The sequence below is a fragment of the Ovis canadensis genome, chromosome 22 (genome assembly GCF_042477335.2).
Source record: "Ovis canadensis isolate MfBH-ARS-UI-01 breed Bighorn chromosome 22, ARS-UI_OviCan_v2, whole genome shotgun sequence".
NCBI classification, from domain to species: Eukaryota; Metazoa; Chordata; class Mammalia; order Artiodactyla; family Bovidae; genus Ovis; species Ovis canadensis.
Window position 1 is genome coordinate 32,606,111 of NC_091266.1, and position 17,844 is coordinate 32,623,954.

Consider the following 17,844-nt stretch of genomic DNA (forward strand, 5'->3'; position numbering starts at 1 on the left):
TCAATGCACACGAGTTTGAGTAAACTCCGGGAGTTGGTGATGGACATGGAGGCCTGACGTGCTGCAGTCCATGGGGTTGCAAAGAGTCAGACACGACTGAGCAACTGAACTAACTAATAGCACTTTATGCCTCTGCAAGCTACTTTTGTCCCAGTCAAATCTTCCTGCTAACCCAGCTCCAAATCAGACACCGCCAAACTCCTTCAGTCAAGATAACACATTATGTCCTGCATCCAGATGTTTTGCTGGCTCTTATTTCTTCCCATTTTCTCCAGCTCAGGCTTCTAGCCCTCCGTCCTACCCCTGGCTACTCATCCATCATCCACGTGTTGATTCTCCTTCTCTTTTTCTTGTCCTTCTTGCTCAATTCTTGCTTTTTGTTTCTCCTCCCAGCTTTATGGTATCTTGGAAACTAACCAGTAAAGTCATTTTTTTCTTTCTCTTTTTAATTTTCCTTTTCTATTTTGTTTCCTCCCTTGGCTCCAGACAGCCAAGAGGAAATGATCAACCTAGTAACAGTAAAGTCAGGAAGTGCTACTAATTACCTTACCACACAGGCATCTTAAACTATGGGCTGTTTTCCATCTGCTCCTTGCCACAGACTGAGCAGTAAAATCAAGACTGGAGAGGAAGCCATCAGCAGTGAGGAAGGAGGGGAAACAGGAAGCTCTCTTTCCCTCTCCACTCTGTGTGTGCTTCCTGTTCCTTCCCTTGTCCATTGCATTACTGCATCACAGTGAGTTGCCTGTCTTGTTCCTGACTTTAATGGAAATCCTTCAAATATTTTGCTATTAATTATGATTTTTTCCTAACTCTTGTACCAAATAACTTTTATCCAGTGGAGATAATGGGCTCTTTGATGTCCAGTTTGATAAACTTGTACCATAGGCAGTTGTGAATTTCTAGATTGGAAGTAAAGCAGGAAAATCAGGGAGGCAGGGTGTAGGCAAGTAGGTTGACCTGCAAGGTGTCCTGGGAACATCAGAAGGCAGAATTGAGGCCAAGCGTGCAGGCTGTGGGGTGATGGAGCATCCTGTCCTGAGGGATTTTTCCTGGTACTGATAGTTACTCCTCATATTCAGCTCTTAAACTGTGGTGTTGGGGTTCAAAGACTCTCCTGGACCCTTGAGTGTATGAGGGATAAAACTTGGCTCTACTTATAGCTTGTGTTTCTTCTTTCATTAATTTAAATAAGAAATTCTGGATTTTCGAGAAGCTTTTGGACCCTCTCAAATTGGAGCAGATAACTGAAACTTCATCCCTTTTCACGTGAGAGCTTTTTGGAGGAGGATCTGATCCTGGTTTTCCATTCCAATCAGCTGCTGTGAAAGCCACTTCTTGTTCTGGCTGGGGGCAGATCAAGCCTCTTTTTCTCCTTGATAGAAATTCAGGAAGGAAACCAAGTAATTCCCAGAAGAGACAAGGGCTGACCACAGTACCATCCAAAAGGGCTTTTAAGGATTTCAATCTTGAATATGAGAACATTGGCACTCAAGGTTGATTATTGGCTCTACAGAGTCAGCTACATAGAGGCTTGGGAGGAGGTGTGTGGTCCTGCCATTTTGAGAGGAAAATCTTTGATGGACAAGAGGTTGCAACTGAAGCATTGCTAAGGTGCCCTTTAACACCAGAAAACTTCAGTAAAAGTGTTTGTGACAAGCATTCAAAGTAAAATACTGAATTCTCATATACAGACATTTCTCAGTATACCAACCTGTACACACTGTGGGACTGGTGAAAGGACATTCTAGTATTAAAGTTAATCCATGTGGCATCTAGTGATTGCTGTTCTATGCCTATTGTATGGTGGCTCTGGGAGTTTTTTGCTTTGTTTTTACCATGATTAACAGAAAATTGGCCAACCTGCCCCCAGATAACCATGACTGTGCTTGACATTTTCACTTAGTTCCACTCTTAACTGAAGAGGGGTGAGGAAAATAAGTGCTAAGAAACCTGCCATGGAGGAAAATTTTAAACAAAGTGGCAATGTGTCAGACAGCCTGAAATAGTATGAGAAGGTGGTGAGTAAATAAAATCTACGAAGAAAAGTTGAAAAAACTGGCATAGCTGAGCCTTAAAAAAAAAAAAAAAAAGTGACAGGCTCATATATGACTGTTTCCAGTAGAGTAAACTAGATAATATACACACTCCAAAAATACCTCCGATGGTACACTGGAAAAAACAATGGACTTAGGAGAACTAGGCCCCAGTCCTGCTTCTGCCGATCTCTGGCCTTAGCAGCCTCTTCGTCTACCTCATTTCCATCTCCTTAAAATTTTAAAGCTGGACAACTTTGTGGTTCCCAGCCAAGGCTTCCTTTCAGGCGCCATAAGAGCAGAATGTTTGAACATTTCAAGCCATTCAAGACCTACAGTATTTCTATTATTTATTTACTTACTGAAGTATAGTTGGTTTACAATGTTGTTCTTATCATTTATTTTATACTTAGTAGTGTGTATATTTTAATCCCAAACTCCTAATTTATTCCCCCTTCCCCCTTTGGTAACCATAAGTCTGCTTTCTATGTCTGTGGTCTACTTTTGTTTTGTAAATAAATTCATTTGTTCATTCATTTGTCATATTTTAGATTCAACATATAAACAATATCATGATATTTGTCTGTATCTGACTTACCTCACTTAGTATGATAATCTCCAGGTCCATCCACCATACAGAGATACAGTAATTTTAAATTATTACATGATAAATAGCTTTATTTAGTGATCAGAATCATTTGAACATGGGGCTTGCCAGGATAAAGAATAACAGAAAAGGTGCTTGGTGATAAGAGTTTGGGAACCAGGCTGTAAGATGCTCTAGAGGAGGGATGGTATCTGCTTCATCTCAGAGTCCTCAGTGCTGGCACATACCTCCTTAAATGCTTATTAAGTTTCAAACATATACAGTACAGAGAACACAAAATAAACTCACATGCACCCATTAGCCAGTTCCGAGAATCATCCCTTATGGCTTATGTAACTTTCCAGTGCTCCTATCCAACAAACCCCTAAATCTTTTCACAGGTTATTTTGAAGCAAGTCTGAGACATTGTATAATTTTACCCATAAATATTCTAGTATGTCACTCTGAAAGATAAGTATTTTATAACTACAACATTATCACATCTAAAAAATGAACAATAATTCCTTAAATATAACCTAGGGACTTCCCTGGTGGTCCAGTGGCTAAGACTGCACTTTAAATGCAAGGGCCCTGGGTTTGATTCCCAGTCAGGGAAGTAGATACCACATGCATCAACGAAAATCAAAGATCCCACGGGCCACAATACCCATCCCAACCAAACAGATAGATACAAAAAAGAAGAAGAAGAACAAGAAGGATCTTAGACATTATCTGGGAAATTGAGTCCACAGAAAGTAAGAGCCCATCAAACTCTACTGGATTTGGACCAAGAGGGATTAGGAACAGATGGGAGGCTCCCACAATCCCACTGGCCAATGATGGGATAGTCAATAAGTTTTATAACTTCATTGAACCCAAGCTCCTTAAATATGCTTAAACTTATGAGTTCCTAACAGCACTTAACAAGCAAACAAACAAAAACACCCTCCTGAAACAGTCACACCAATGGCATGAGGTCCATGGATGCTGACCACAGAGGTATCTGGTATTGTCCTAATTCCTTCCTTAACTAAATTTTCTTTGTTCATCTCTTTCTTCATTTAGGTGACATACTCCATAACTTTCAAAAAATCATTTTTTTGTTTGAACTAAATTATGTCTGTTTCTATTGCCTTTGGCACACATACCAGCAAAGAAAAACTCTTAACTAAAACCACTGTTAGAAGGACCACTGGATGAGGAGCCAAAGTACCTGGATTCACCTCCCTTCCTCTGACACCTTCATCCCTATCATCACATCTTTAAATCCCAGACTTAGTTTTCTCTGCCTATAACCAGAGCTGAAGCAATAGGTGAAATAAAATAATAATGATACTGATAATGGTGGTGGTATAAAAATAATACCTGTTATTCTTTTGAGTACTTTTGGAAATTTTTATTTATTTATTTGGCTGCATGGGGTCTTAAGTTGTGGCGTGTGGGATCTAGCTTCCAGACTAGGGGTCAAACCAGGGCCCCCTGCATTGGGAACATGGAGTGTTAGCCACTGGGCCACCAGGGAAGTCCCTTAAGCACTTTTTATACCAGGAACTATGCTAAGTGCTTTACACAAATTATTTTATTTAATCTAATCTTCAGTAACATAATCCAGAGTTCATTAGGAAGTTTTTGACTCTGCATAAGAGAAATCTCAAACTCACAATAAGGAAATTAGTTATTTCATATGTAATAGAACTTCCCTGGTGGCTAGGTTGTAAAGAATCTACCTGCCAAAGCAGAAGACGTGGGTTTGACCCCTGGGTCAGTAAGATCCACTGGAGAAGGAAATGGCTACCCACTCTAGTATTCTTGCCTGAGAAATCTCAGGGACAGAGGAGCTTACTAGGCTACAGTCCATGGTGTCACAAAAGAGTCGGACATGACTTAGTGACTAAACAACATATGTAGCAAGAAGTCCATAGCAAGGGCAGCTTGTGATAGTGATAGTGAAGTCGCTCAGTCATGTCTGACTCTTTGAGACCCCATGGACTGTAGCCTAACCAGGCTCCTCTGTCTGTGGGATTTTCCAGGCAATAGTCCTGGAGTGGATTGCCATTTCCTTCTCCAGGGGATTTTCCCAACCCAGGGATCGAACCTGGGTCTCCCACATTGTAGACAGACGCTTTACCGTCTGAGCCACCAGGGAAAGGCAGCTTTCAGTTCAGTTCAGTTCAGTCACTCAGTTGTGTCTGACTCCTTGCGACCCCATGAACCGCAGCATGCCAGGCCTCCTTGTCCATCACCAACTCCCGGAGTTCACTCAGACTGATGTCCATTGAGTCAGTGATGCCATCCAGCCATCTCACCCTCTGTCGTCCCCTTCTCCTCCTGCCCCCAATCCCTCCCAGCATCAGAGTCTTTTCCAATGAGTCAACTCTTCACATGAGGTGGCCTAAGTACTGGAGTTTCAGCTTTAGCATTATTCCTTCCAAAGAAATCCCAGGGCTGATCTCCTTCAGAATGGACTGGTTGGATCTCCTTGCAGTCCAAGGGACTCTGAAGAGTCTTCTCCAACACCACACTTCAAAAGCATCAATTCTTCGGCACCCAGCCTTCTTCACAGTCCAACTCTCACATCCATACATGACCACAGGAAAAACCATAGCCTTGACTAGACGGACCTTAGTTGGCAAAGTAATGTCTCTGCTTTTGAATATACTATCTAGGTTGGTCATAACTTTTCTTCCAAGGAGTAAGCGTCTTTTAATTTCATGGCTGCAGTCACCATCTGCAGTGATTTTGGAGCCCCCCAAAATAAAGTCTGACACTGTTTCCACTGTTTCCCCATCTATTTCCCATGAAGTGATGGGACCAGATGCCATGATCTTCATTTTCTGAATGCTGAGCTTTAAGCCAACTTTTTCACTCTCCTCTTTCACTTTCATCAAGAGACTTTTTAGTTCCTCATCACTTTCTGCTGTAAGGGTGGTGTCATCTGCATATCTAAGGTTATTGATATTTCTCCCCATTAGGACTGGTTAAATTGGAGGCTCGATGATGTCATCAGGGACCCAGGTTCTTTCCATCTTTTTGTTCAGTTGGCTTCAATATCCAGGACAGCTCCTCTCATGACTGTAAAATTTTTGCTGAATTTCCAGGCATCCAATTGAACAAGACAATGTTTAGCAGAGACACGGGCTCTTTTAAGTACAAGAAAAGATTTCTAAGAAGCTTTTGGTTGATCACCCTTCTCATCTCAATGGCTGGAACTGGGTCATCATACACACATGCTTAATTCAAACACTGACCAGAGTGTAGAATTACTACAGTGGCCCAGACCAAGCATGATTCACCCCTGAGTTGAGGGGGAAGGAGTAAAACACTCTGAAAGAACAATGAGGCCTTTTTCAGCAAAGAAGGGAGGACACGGTTAGGCAGTTAACCAACAGTGCCTTCCACCAGCCTATGAGACAAACAGGAGGCAAAGTGACTCGCCCAAGGTCAAACAACCAGCTGATGGCAGGCGTGGGTTCTGAACCCAGAATTATCTGTTTCTGAAAACTATTCTCTGGCCCTGCACTCTGAAAGGCATTTAGTTCTCACCAGATTCTTTTGCCTTTGAGGAAACCAAAATCTCTGCAGCTCTCCTTAGTGTTCCGTGAGATGAACTGGTGTGTGAGCTGCCACTTGATCAGATTCCAGAGACCAAGCAACATAGCAAACACATCTAGCTAGTCCAACTCGCTGCTCAGTCTCTTCTCCACAGCTCATTCCATTCTCCTTGGCCATGGTAGATACGAAATTTAGCACAATGTAAATTCAGCAAATAGCAGCCTTCGGGTCCAGATTTCTGGCTCTGTTAGTGAACCTCATAGTGAACAAACACCCCTTTCTATGTCGTTTCATTTTTCCTTTTATTCTGGTATTGCCCCCTTTGAGAGATTCTTTCTTCCCAACTTCAATCACTTGTTTCTGGTGGGGACTTTCAATGACCAAGTAACATCAAAGCAGTTGACAAATGGTAAAAGTGCAGACACCAACCAATCAGAAGGGATCCTTGCAGCGGTGGTAATGCAGGGTCCTAGAAGCCCCAGGCTGGGTCAGCAGTAAACATTTCAGTTGTTGGATCATAGGGAAGTCCAGGGTATTCCAGGAAGGGCCAGGTGGCCATGGAGGCTTGGACCAGTAGGTATTTACCAACTAGTAAGGAAGCATTGGCTGGATGGCACCACCGACTCGATGGATGTGAGTTTGAGTGAACTCTGGGAGTTGGTGATGGACAGGGAGGCCTGGCGTGCTGCAATTCATGGGGTCGCAAAGAGTCGGACACGACTGAGCGACTGAACTGAACTGAACTGAAGGAACCATTTCATTTAGTGAGTTCTTAATTTCGGATATTGCATTTATCAGTTCTAGAATGTCTATTTGATTCTTTTATATATATATTATATATATATATATATTCTAGTTCTGCTAAAATTCTTTCTCTTTTCATATGTTGTGTTCTTTTCCTTTGCTAGATTTTCTCTCAAGTTTATAACACTTATTACACAGTCCTAGTCTGCTAACTCAAAGGTCAGAATCATTTGTGGGTCTGCTTTTATTCTCTACTTTTTCTTTTAATTATTAGTCACATTTCCCTGCTCTTTGCTTGTTTCTTAATGGTATAAAAGACTGATCATCTCAGTCTAGTCAAGGATTCAGCTGAGCCGGGGCTACATTGCTGTTGTAATAGTCCCAGTACAACTCTGGGTCATCCTGTTCCTTGGATGGAGCCCACTTGAGCTTTTGACTGACAGTCTGGTGGACCTCTGTCTTCTCAACTCTGAAAGCCTGTGGAAGATTTAGTTCTGTTCTTAGGAGCTCAGGCTCTTTGTTCTGCCCCACACTGTTTCAAAGTTCAGCAACTGTCTTGAGGGGACAGCTGCCATATTTGATGCGGCCTCATCTCTCTGTGTTTCATCGCTACTGGAAGCCTGTGGGAAATTTCTCTCCGCTGTGAGACACTTATAACCCAGTCTCTCCTGATGCATCCCAGAATTCAGCAAGTGCTACACGGGAACACTGGCCATGTGTTTAGAGCTCCTCTAGATTCCAGCGTTGGCCAGATCACACTGATCATCCAAAGCTCTATGAGTTTTTTTGTCCCAGGAAAGACCTTATGCCTGGGTCAAGCTCTATCCTAGCTTTGGCAAATGTCTCCAAGGAAGAAAATGGTCAGAGATCCCATTTAGAAAAAGCTCTTTCCTCTCCAGAATCTTATTAGTCTTTGTTGCTGCTACACCTCTCCAATGTCTTTAAAAATATAATTTTTATAACTTATCCAGTTTTTTCTGATTTCAGCAGGAGCATTGGATTATTGTTGCATATTACATCCTATCAGAAAAGGAAGTCCTATGAAATGATCTCAAGATTTAATCATGGTACAGGTAAACAGGTATGTATGGCTGAATCACCCCAGACCATGCCATAGCCCCTCCTCTACAGAGTCACTACAGTGGGGGGATAAGTGGCCTGAGTAGACCAACCAGAGTCTTTCCACACTGAAACTGGGAGCTGAGAGTCTTTTTATTTTTGTGGCTAGCTGGGAGAGGGTGGTGAGACAGAGTTCTGAGAGTAAGTCTGCGAGATTTCGCTGGCTATGTCCCATGTTCACGGACATCTCCAGTAGGAGGAAAGGAAGCCCTCGTGCAGAAAGCAGAGGCACGGGAGCATTGAGGGGATGTTGGGACCCCTGATTCTAGTCACTCACCTTCACTGTGGTTTGCTTACCTGAGGCACAAATTTCTCTTTTTGGTCTGAGCTAGTTTCAGTCTCTTGAGAGGGTGGGCCAGCTCTAAATTGTTTTTGCTTCTGGGCTTTGTGAGACCCCCCGTGTCCATATAATACATTATCCTCTTCGTCAGCAAGGTGGAGCTGGTTTCTGTTACCTGTAACTCAAAGAGTCTTAACTAAGACTGCTTCTTTAATGACAGGCAGGTTTATAAGAGCCTGGTGAAACGTATCTCCCTCACTGCATAGAAGGAAGACAGGGAGGATGCATGGTGAAATCGCTGAGACCTCAGCTTTGGATCACGAATCCTCACCACGAGGGGAAATGGATGCTTTTAGATTCTGGACATCCAACCCATCATCGGAGGAATTTTGGGCTTACCTAAGAAGTTGGCTGAATCTTTCTGCCAAATCCATGCTGTTTCATTTTAACCAAACAAGGAAACTGAATTCTTACCCTCAACAATAGTCAAAGACAGGAGAGAATGGAAAGAGGGACATTCCTGTGTTTGCACATTTTACCTACTCCTGGGGCTCTGACTTGCAGACAAGCCTGAAGTTTACACCAGAGGGTAAACAAGATAGCTACTTGGACATCACATACCACTTTGCCAGTTTCCGTTCTCTTGAATTATTTACCATCTAATAGTCTGCATGGAAATAGAATCTGGCAACACAGAGATGTAGTCTTATTTGTGAGTTAGGGAAGGAAAACTTGAGTTCAGTGGAGGACCTGAAGCAGAAACACTTCATGGCTTTTGGACATTTCTTTGCTTTGGGAGGGCTCTGAGCATGGGAGTAAAACCAGCACAGCAACAGGCAAACCAGGAGCCACTGGTTGGAGGTGCCCGAGAGCTGACAATCTCCCTAGCAGGCAGAGGCCCAGTTCCAGGACTTAGTCCCTTGAGTCTTGATTTCTTTTCTCCAACAGACAGACTACAATGTGGGATGGGATGGGAAAAAAAGCCTGGAGAATCCCAGGGACAGAGGAGCCTGGTGGGCTACCGTCTATGAGGTCGCACAGAGTTGGACACGACTGAAGTGACTTAGCAGCAGCAGCAGCAGAGTTAAAAGACTGTTATCATAAATTTTATTTGCCATCATACCACTAATTTCCCACAGGAATAAATATTAGTAGCTATGAAAACAAGAAAAATGTTCTAAAAATATTTCAAGTAGGAAAATAGAAACTTTGGAAAACGGAAAAGTATAATGATGAGTAAAACTCACTATTAGCCCCAGTGAAGGACAGGGATGCCTGGCATGCTGCAGTCCATGGGGTTGCAAAGAGTTGGACATGACTGAGTGACTGAACAATGAAAACAGCAACTCAGCAAGAATCACTCACAATAGAGAGTGTGGAGAGAAAGGAGCCCTTCTACATTGTTGGTGGGAATGTAAATTGGTGCAGCCACTATGGAGAACAGTATGGAGGTTTCTTAAAAAACTCAAGTTGCCATATGATCCAGTAATCCCACTCCTGGCCATATATCCAGAGGAAACTCCAATTTGAAAAGATAAATGCACCCCAATGTTCACAGAAGCACTATTTACAATAGCTAAAGGCATGAGAACAACCTAAATGTCCATCAACATATGAATGGATAAAGAGGATGTGGTATATATGCATAGTGGAATATTACTTATCCATCAAAAAGAATGAAATACTGATATTTGCAGCAGCATGGATGGATCTAGAGATTATCATACTAGGTGAAGCAAGTCAGAGAAAGACAAATCAATCATTTATATGCGGAATCTAAAATATGACACAGATGAACTTAAAGAACAGAAATAGACTCACAGACATAAAAATCAAATTTATGGAGAGAAAAAGAGGGGGAAGGGGTAAATTAGGAGTTTGGGATTAAAACATACAGTACTATATGTAAAATAGATAACCAACAAGGACCTACTTTATGGCACAGGGAACTATAGTCAGTACCTTCTAATGACCTATGATGGAAAATAATCTAAAAGACTATATATATATATATAAAGCTGAATCACTTTGCTGTATACCTGAAACTAATATGACACTGTAAATCAACTATATTTCAATAAAAATAAAAAAGAATCATTCATAATATTTTGATACATTTTCTTCCAGTCTTTTTCCTAATTGGGAAATTTTAACTATCCTCTTTAAAGCCAAGTTTTTCTTATTTTATTTTTTAAAAGAAAATACTTATTATTTACCTACATTATTCCAGACATTATAATAGGGATATCAGAAAATCTGATAAAATAACTGGGTTAAGATGTCAATATGAACAATAAATATCTTTTCACTGTTCTTTTTTAATTGTGAAAGAATTCAGAGAGAGTAATGTAACGGTTATCACTGTTATATTACTAACCAGCATCAAGACCAAATGTTAACATTTTGCCATATGTGCTTCAAATATTTTTTTATCAAAGATAAAATACTATAGATATGGACCTAGAATAACTACAGTCAACCTTCCGACAACATGGATTTGAATTGTGCAGGATCACTTATACACAGGTGTTTTTCAACAGTAAATACTACAATACTACGTGGTCTATGGTTGGTTGAATCTGTGGATGTGGAGGAACTATGGATATGGAGGTATAGACAAGTTTTTTCTTCAACATTTTGTAGTGAGCCTCTTCCCCATGTCAATCAATATTCTTTACAAACAAGGTTTTTAATGGCTAATTGTTTTCAAATAGCTCACTGTAAAGAGATAGAGACTTAAAATATTGAGTCAATGGTTTCAGCTTAATTTCACATTAAAATCTAACTGGGTTACCACAAAAGATATCGAAAACAACACAGAGTTATAGATTAGATACAGAGGATCAGGAACAAACTTGGAAGCAATTCTTCACCAGGACAATTTCAGGCTGCACAGTGACCTCACTCCTGGCCTATGAATAAGAAATGAGAGAACAGAAGCGATAGACGGATGATGGATGGATGGTCTAGGTAAGAGGTGCATGTGAGGGGTACATAAGGATGTATGAGTGGGGAGCGCACCCTATTACCGGAATCATTGAATTCATTAATAACTGCCATCATGTTATTCCATATGCTAACATGGTGTAAAAACTATAGGCCAAGTGCCACTTTATATTTCCTTCCAGTCTTTTTTCTAAGTATAGTTTTTTTTATGTGATTGAAATCCATAGTATGAATATTTTTGTTACCTGGGTTTTTTTTCCCATTTATTCAAATTCAGTCTTTTGGTTTGACTTGTACAACTTTAGGATAAAGGAAAACGCACTGTGTGTGTACCAGCAGAAAAAGACAACTTATCCATTGACTAGTTAGGGTTCTAGTTATATGAATTTCAACTCAAACCAACAGTAGTTTGAGATTTTCAAGGAAAATAGCCTACTTCTTATGGAAAATTTTCAGGATAGAGAATGAAGGAGGTAGACAAACACAATGTGGGAAGGCTGATGCTTCTTTTTTCTCTCATAGGCAACTAGGGGAGGCGGAGAGGGTCAGTAAAGGCATGTTTGGGGTAAAGTTGGAGAAGCATCCACACCTGCTCATTATATCAAATGTCTAGGGACTTTCTAAATAATTCAGGTGCAGTTGGCTCCCTCCAGGGCCAGGTGTTGAGGAGAGTTTCCAGACAAGCATCTCCTCTTGCAAAACTGGAGCAGACCTAGGATCTGATTACTTGAAAAGGTGTCTGGTTAGTAGCTATGGCAACCTCCTTCTTCCGCCTTACAACCTGCCTTGGGCTAAGGTATAGGAACTTCTAGGAAAACACTACTACTGTAGCCTGCTGTGGTGGTGAAGAGCTTTGAAGCCCACTTATCTGGTTCTAATCTAGGTTCTGCCACTTCCTAACTGTGTGACCTGGGAATTTACTCAGACTATCAAAGGCTTTCCTTGTGGCTCAGCTGGTAAAGAATCTGCCTGCAGTGTGGGGGACCTGGGTTCGACCCCTGGGTTGGGAGGATCCCCTGGAGAAAGAAAAGGCTACCCACTCCAATATTCTGGCCTGGAGAATAGACATAGACTGTATAGTCCACGGGATCGGAGGGTTGGACATGGCTAGCGACTTTCACCTCTCTGAGCCTCGGTTTCCGAGCCTAGAAAAGAGAGATAATTCATTCAGATTGCTGTGGAATCATCTGTAAGACTCTTGCTATAGTGCCTGTTAAGTACTAGACTATCTCCCAAGAGTGTTCCCCACTTCATTTCCTAGGAAGAGCTGTTTGGACTTAAAATAGAAATGTCCAGAACTAAGCGAAAGCTAGAACAAAATGAATAACACAGCTAACAGTACTGACAGTTTACTGTAGGCTGGCCATTGCGCTGAGTGCTTTATATATAATTTCACAAAGCCCACTTACGGATAAGTGTTATCAAAATTCAAAGACACTTTTCCCACCTCAAACAGCTAGCAGGTGGTGCAATCAAGGCTCAAACTCTGTTCTGCTTCTTATCACCTGAAGCCCATGTTCTTATCTTCTAAGTAGATGGATTTCTGGAAGTCACTGGGCTGTGCAGCACTTCTTCTCCAGCTGGATAGTTTGAGGATGCTGGTAGAGTGCAGCTCATCCAGGCTTGAGGACAGACCTCCTTAGGTCTGTGGACCCTGATTGCCCTCTAGTGTCAGAGCATTCTTGGGGCCAGCTGGAACCCAGAATCAGGTGTCTTTTCTCTGAAGTGGTAGGGAACTCGCCTCCCCTACAGTCCAGAGCAAATCTGTCCAGTCTGGTATCTTCCTATTGGCTAAAGGGTTTCTCCTAGGAATGGGGGTAAGACAGCTTGCAGAGACTGGTAGTTAAGAATTATTGGGGGTAGAGCAGTACGCTGAGGTTAAGCGTTGAACCACTGGATGGGGGAATGTCTCTTATACTCAGCAGACAACACACAATTGGTGCTCACTGAATATTGAATGAAGTTTTACCTCTCATTCTCACTAAAGGGTGAGTGCTGCCAAAAGAGCAGTTACAAAGGTCTTCATTGATTTTTGCCAGAAACACCAGCAGAAGAGACACTGTAACATTAACCCCACCTTCCACTTCAGCAGACTCCGAGGCATGTTTATGTCCATGGCTAGGCAAGAATGAAGATGCTGGTTAGGAGAGGAGTTGGAGTCAGCAACGACATATAGTCAGTTTAGGCTGCTAATGCCCCGAATGATCCATGGATCTCAGAGAAGTCCCCCCCTCCACCTCCATAACTCTGCCCAGGTAGTCCACGTCACCAGGTGGTCAGTCAGCACCTGGGCGCACTGTTCATCATGGATAGTAGGGAATCTAAAGACAGGCTCACCAGGTGGCTTATCAGGGGCAGATGCCGCACCCCACCCCCCCCACCACCATGCCCCTTGAATCACAGGAACTCAGCAAGGTTACTGCAAAATAAGGGAGAGATGGTTTCATAAAATAAAGGATATAGAGCAAATAGTACCTTTAAGAATCCAGTCTTTGGCTGCCCAGTTTTCTTTCCATATGAAAATTAATAACTTTGTAAGTGCCCCCATGATGTATGACTATATTGTCAGACATTATTTTTATTACTATTATAACTACCTTTGTTATCATTATTTCTAAGTAATAGAAAACCTAAAGCCAAGTAAACACATTTGTTGAGGGCTTTTCACCCCTCAGTCGGGAGGTGGGAACTTCAGGATTGGTTTGCTCAGCAGCTTGTGTTGCCAGAAGTTGGTAGCCAAGAAAGGGAAGTAGGAGGGTAGGACCACAGAAAGGATTTTGGAATAGAAAGCTGGCTTCCCAGAGCAAGGACTAGCCAAGGGCTGGAAGACCGTCTGTGTGGGAGAACTGGTGAGGCTCCGGCTGCTCCTGGTCTTCTTTGGGGAATCGCTTTGCTTCTGAGGGAAGAGGAGAGAATTCTGACGGTCCACAGTCTCTGCAGAAATGGACTAAGGAGGCTCCCTGTGGTTGCACAGGGAGCATGGACTCATGGATGACTGAACTTCAGCTGCACCTCCTGCACTAAACTCAGCCCCGATCCAGGCCCTAAGAAGGGTAAGGTTACACCTCCCAGCTGTCTGGGATGTACTATCATGTCTACCCACATGAACTTCAGCTCCAAATTTGTATATTCATTGCTCTCTGACTTGCATTTCATCCCCTCTCCAGCTTTTGCTTCCCCAGTCCCTGCCTGAACGCTCTGGCCTCTCCTTACCCTACAACTTGTCTTTCTCAGGGCCCAGTTCCAGGCCTGCCTCTACAGTGGAGTCTTCCCCAAGGGTCTGGCCTTCTTGGGTCACTTTCTATTTTTGATTCCAGGGGCATTTGTTGTCTGGTTGGGAGCTGATTGTGGTACTTGCCATACAGTTTCAGGCAGCTATGTTTATTGCCTTTTCAGGCAAGCTATGCCAGAACTCCCCACTCAGGGGGGCAGGGCAGGCAGGGTAACGTGGCCGACCATGTAAGGGTCGGGATGAGAGGTAGCATCTGGAGCCAGCCTGGGAACATGCTCCCCGTGACACCATAATTCTTGTGCTCATAAAACATCCTCAGAGGATAAGAAGAAACATGTAAGTGAATGCTTATTTCTTTGGGAGGGCCCCCATGAGAGAAGAAATCTTTCAACTGCAGACTATCAGGCACCAAGGGCGTTAAGAACAGGATGGAAGGAGGGAGAGCTCAGAGCTGTCAAGGAAGCAGGTGACCCTAAGGCTGTGCAGACCCGGCCCAAGGACAGCACGCTCAACCTCAGACCATCTCCATGTTTTCAGTCCCTAGGGTCCTGGGGCTTCATCTCTCGTTTCCCTCCGCCCCCACCCCCCCCCCCCCCCCCGCCGTGGGGATCTGCCTGTGCTGCTCCCACCAACACCTGACACCGCTGAGGCCAATCAATGTCCAGAGAAGAGGCTGTGTCAGAGCAGGGTGTGAGAGCACAAGGCGGGGAGAGGACGAGGGCAGCATGGAGTGACAGAACTTAGATAGTGCACACAGGCTTTTCACAAGAACTTTATTTCTCAAAAAGGGGGGAAGAATCCAAAGTATTAAAATAATTCTCTAATTTTTTGTTTTGGAGAGAAAGGACAGGATGACAAAATAACTCATATAAAAATTTCAAGCATTATGGCGGCAGGTACTTCATCCTCAAACTTGCACCTCCCATCCACAGCTTTGGCTCCAACTGCGTCACAAGTAGGGCTGAGCTCTGGATCTGGAGAGGCTACCAAGCAGCTAGAAAGCTTTTTATATTCACTCTGCAAATAAATACAGAAGGCCAACCTGCCCAGTACAAACGATTCAGTCCATCTCTGTGACTGTTTCTGATGAAAATGCTAGTAAGAACTGCCCCTCTCCAAATTCCAAATCTCTCATTTTTGAAGACCAAGAATGTGAAAGAAATGAAATGTGGAGAGACTTGTCAGGTACGACTGGCTCTTGTAACAACCACATGCCAAGAGAGACTCTACCTCATTGAGGTGATAAAAGGTAAAAAGCGACTGTGATTTTTCCATTGCCTTTTATGTGGGAAAACCGCACCTTTCTATTTTTATCATCAAAAGGAATTGCACTATGTGAAGCAAAGTCCCTCTCTGTAGCAATTATGCAAAATCCCTATCTAGAGCAATTATTTTCTAACTTAAAGAGAAAAGAAAAAAAGAGAAGGGGGGGCTGGAACGCGAGTCCTTAGCCTAGACTGATCTTGCCACACAGCCCAGAAGCATGGAGGTGCACTTTCCAACAGGCAGGTCCTACCAGGAGGTGGGAGACAACCGGGCTCACCCCGAGATGCTTGAGATGAGCTTCACTGTGAAGACCCCTCAGAACATGCCCCGCTCTCCTCTGAAGGCTCTCAGTTGGTGTTTCGCTGAGGAATAGGGAGGTTCTCATGAAGGTACTTTAAACTTCCGTGCTCTGAGAAGTCCGAGACCACGTGGTCCTGCCCTCGCAGCAGCCACTTGGTAGTCAGTAGTCCTTCTAGTCCCACTGGCCCCCGGGCGTGGATCCGAGATGTACTTATTCCCACTTCAGCTCCTGCAGGAAAGCAAGGATTGAGGAAGCAGCTTTGCCCAGACTGCTCCCTGTCTACCCACCAGGCCATTTCTTCCTTCTCCTCACTTGGCACCCTCTCCCTTTCCGCTCCTGACCTACCCTCCCTAGGTTGGCCTGACTTCCACTCTCCCCATAAACATGCTCTCTGCTCACTGTAAATCATGGTCAGGCCCCTTCTTCTAATGAAACAGACTCTATGGGTGGCTCTTTCATATTTTATTTGCAGCGCATTTTGACAATTCTACAAGTGCTGTCTCTGACATCTGTCTGGATTGTATACCATTATCTGATCTCTGGGCATTGTTTGACGTGTACAACAATGTACAGAGGTTTTATCTACCCAAGTATCCTTCAAACCCTAGATAGTAAGGGATATGCTCTAGATATTCCCCAGAATGCTCAGCTGGTAGGTGCTCATAAGACAGTGACTGAATACAGGAAAGGATACTGTTCCTTTCCCTCCCTCCGGCTCCAGCCTCAGACATGGGGCATCGAGGCTTTTTCTGGGTCTGGCGTGGTGTTCTGCACCGTGTGCAGTGGAGGCAGAGCTCCCCTGCTCATCCCAACTTTACTGAGCAGGCACTGGGCTAGGCCTTGGGGATAAAGTATGTGAATAATTGATGCAATTCACGGAGCTTGTATTCTTGTAGGCAAGGCAGCCAAGAGAACACCTCAGCAAATAATTGCATGTGGTGATGGGGTGCAGTGGATGCTGGGATAGAGACTGGCAGAGTGGCAGCATCTGGGACAGGGTGGTCAGGGGGAGCCTCCCTGAAGAGTTGTCTTTGGCTGAAACCTGAACAATGAGAAGCAGCCAGCTAGTGGACAGCAGTGGAGCGGTGCTGCAGGCAGCAAAGAGGTGCCTGGTGCAGTGGTTGGCAAGGAGACTAACCACTGGCTTCAAACTCTGGTTTAACAGCATAGAGAACACATGACTTTGGGCATACTGCCTAACCATCTCTTGCTTCAGTTTTTTCTTTTGCAAAGCAGGAAAATAATAGAATCCATTATGTAGAACTGAGATAATGCATGTGATATACTTATGCATGGTGCTGGAAGTCTAGTAAATGCTCAGTAAATATTATCTGACACTATTATTCGTGCATTTCACAGGAATTTACTCAACTGGAGCCTGAGCTTTTGCTCTGAGTGACTGACGGGAAGACAAGGCAGTGGTCTTTGCTCCTCCCCCATCTTGGACCTTCACTTGAATGCTGGGAACCTCAGCCCTTACAAGTGTGTTATTTCTTCTTTAAAAACATGGGAATTAAAAATAAACAGCCCAATGACTAAGAATAACTAAGCAAAATTCCCTTTAACAACGTTTCATAATTCCTCTAGGCAGTTCTTTATTCAAATGTTCAGAGGAGTTAAAATGTTTTAAGCTGAAATAATTGTCAGATGTGCCATAAATGCCTTACTGGAGCTTTGTATAAGGGTACCCCTGAAAATCAGAGACTGTCTGAAAAATCCTTATACTACTGGGGGAATGGAGATTTTACTAGTAATGATGGAAAGGGGGAGGGTGCCTTTCCA

General features: G+C 43.3%; 1 protein-coding gene and 1 long non-coding RNA gene across 3 annotated transcripts in view; one reads left to right on the forward strand and one right to left on the reverse strand.

Moving 5' to 3' along the window:
* Nucleotides 1–14,028: 14,028 nt before the first annotated feature.
* LOC138427966 (uncharacterized) lies at nt 14,029–17,604 on the forward strand. Its single transcript, XR_011252234.1, has 2 exons — nt 14,029–14,316; nt 17,422–17,604. It is a non-coding gene; the product is annotated as an uncharacterized lncRNA (long non-coding RNA).
* Nucleotides 15,252–17,844, reverse strand: part of ALDH18A1 (aldehyde dehydrogenase 18 family member A1) — a 40,841-nt gene continuing 38,248 nt past the window's right edge. For both annotated transcript variants that reach the window (XM_069568156.1, XM_069568155.1), the window contains exon 18: nt 15,252–16,290. In XM_069568156.1, the coding sequence (XP_069424257.1) occupies nt 16,109–16,290 (182 nt within the window). In that variant the 3' untranslated portion in view covers nt 15,252–16,108. The remainder of the gene's footprint in view (nt 16,291–17,844) is intronic.